The following is a 1,842-nucleotide window of genomic DNA, read 5'->3' on the forward strand; positions in this document are numbered from 1 at the left end:
TCTTCATGCTTGGTATTCATAATTAACTTAATCCCAATTTTTTGATATTAATCTAGAAGTAGTAATATGTTAAGAAAATAAACCTTAGATAATTTCTGCTTTGATAAATTGAACATTTTTGTGTATTAGTAAATGCTGGGCTTTGGTAAATCTAGTTATATACCATATAATACATAATTCAACATTATTAGATTATTCAAGTTTTCTATGATTTTTTCCCTATCATCTGTAAATATTTAAGATGGATAGGTTAATGTCATTCTCAGCCATTAATATTTGAACAATTTTTCTTTGATTTCCTAAACTGTTGTTTTCTGTATATTCTTGTACTTATAATTAGTGCTTAATTGAAGGGTAAATATAATAACTTCAATCATGTTTTATTGCATCTTTGTTAATGTAAAATGAAAGTTTGAATCTATTTTATTTGAATTCACTTTGACCCTAAATAATACTACTGCAACATTTTTTTCTTATCTCTATGCTTTTCTAATATATATTTATGTTCTTTTATTTTTAATGTTTCTGGTCATTTTGTGTATCTCTTATACACAGTACATGTACATGTTTTTAATAAGAATGGTAAGACTGTTTAACTCATTTGTATATATTGGTATATATGTTTGACACCATTTCTGTCATTCTGTTTTATGCTTTCTCACTACAATGTTTCCCCTCCTTTCTTTTTTTCTGCCCTCCTTTCTTTTTTCTGATGGATTATATTTTATTGATTTGCCCTTATCTTTACCTAGATTTTGAAGGTCTATATCTTGTATTCATTTGTCTTGATTTTTTTTCTATTTTTCTAATCAAAGACATGAATAAAAATTGTCTTTTGAATCTCTTTGTAAAAAAAGTAAATTTAAACTACTTTCATTTCCCTGCTCTATGTCTCCCTATCCCCAAAATATCCACTCCCATGAACACCTTTTGTCTTTTCTTTAGTAATACTGCCAGTGATGTTGTCCTCAGATTATTGTTGTTAAATTGTTTTAAGTAATATATGTTTATTTCCAAGGCTCTTTTTCATCTTGTGATAGTCTGGTGGTGCAGGCTTGTTTTATGAGCCGTCGTGTATACACCGGTTACTGTTTTTCCTTCTCAATGTGGTGTCATCAGCCTTAGAGTTTGTGGAAATTACTCCTTAATAATTGTTAATAATTTTCTGTAGCTTTAGTTTGGTGAATGCTTTGAGTAGAAGATGCTGTGTTAGTATAATCATAGCAAGCTTCTAATTAAACCCTATACCCTTTGGTTTTGACTTTTCTTTGTTGATGTACATTGAGAATCTAATTTTTGTATCAAAATAGGCTTCTGGAGGTTACTATAAAACCTTAAAAACTAAATTATATATTTGTTTTAAAAATGTTAATATGTGGCTCATCTTCCCTTAGGTCTGGCACCTGGATCCTGTCATTGTAAAACTGGCTTTGGAGGAGTGAGCTGTGATCGGTGTGCCAGGGGCTATACTGGCTACCCAGAATGCAAACCCTGTAACTGCAGTGGCTCAGGGAGCATAAATGAGGACCCTTGTTTTGGGCCCTGTAATTGCAAGGTACATTGTTTATTCCAGTAATGTCCCACTGTCAAGGCAGAAGGTTATTTTCCTTGGCTTCTCTGTTATGTCTGCTAGCATTAAGCAATTGTAACAACTCCTGTAAATATCTACTATCTATTCTGTCTGTGGTATTCCTATGAGTGTCTTTAAATGCCTACTAGGTTCACTGCAGCAAGACGTTTATAAGGCACTGGCCATTTATCTAAAAACCTACAAATTCACAGAAGATAAATCACCTTAAGAGTCTGTGACAAGTGTTTTATGGCAAGAACACTTTTCCCTCC

At 31.9% G+C, this 1,842-nt stretch overlaps 1 protein-coding gene across 1 annotated transcript in view; it reads left to right on the forward strand.

The window, feature by feature from the left end:
- The window catches only part of LAMA2 (laminin, alpha 2), a 551,451-nt gene that overhangs the window by 126,371 nt on the left and 423,238 nt on the right, over positions 1-1,842 (forward strand). The window contains exon 9 of the mRNA XM_012660792.1: positions 1,395-1,555. Within this exon, the coding sequence (XP_012516246.1) occupies positions 1,395-1,555 (161 nt within the window). The remainder of the gene's footprint in view (positions 1-1,394; positions 1,556-1,842) is intronic.

Source organism: Propithecus coquereli, unplaced genomic scaffold (assembly GCF_000956105.1).
Source record: "Propithecus coquereli isolate 6110/MARCELLA unplaced genomic scaffold, Pcoq_1.0 Scaffold68, whole genome shotgun sequence".
Classification (NCBI taxonomy): Eukaryota; Metazoa; Chordata; class Mammalia; order Primates; family Indriidae; genus Propithecus; species Propithecus coquereli.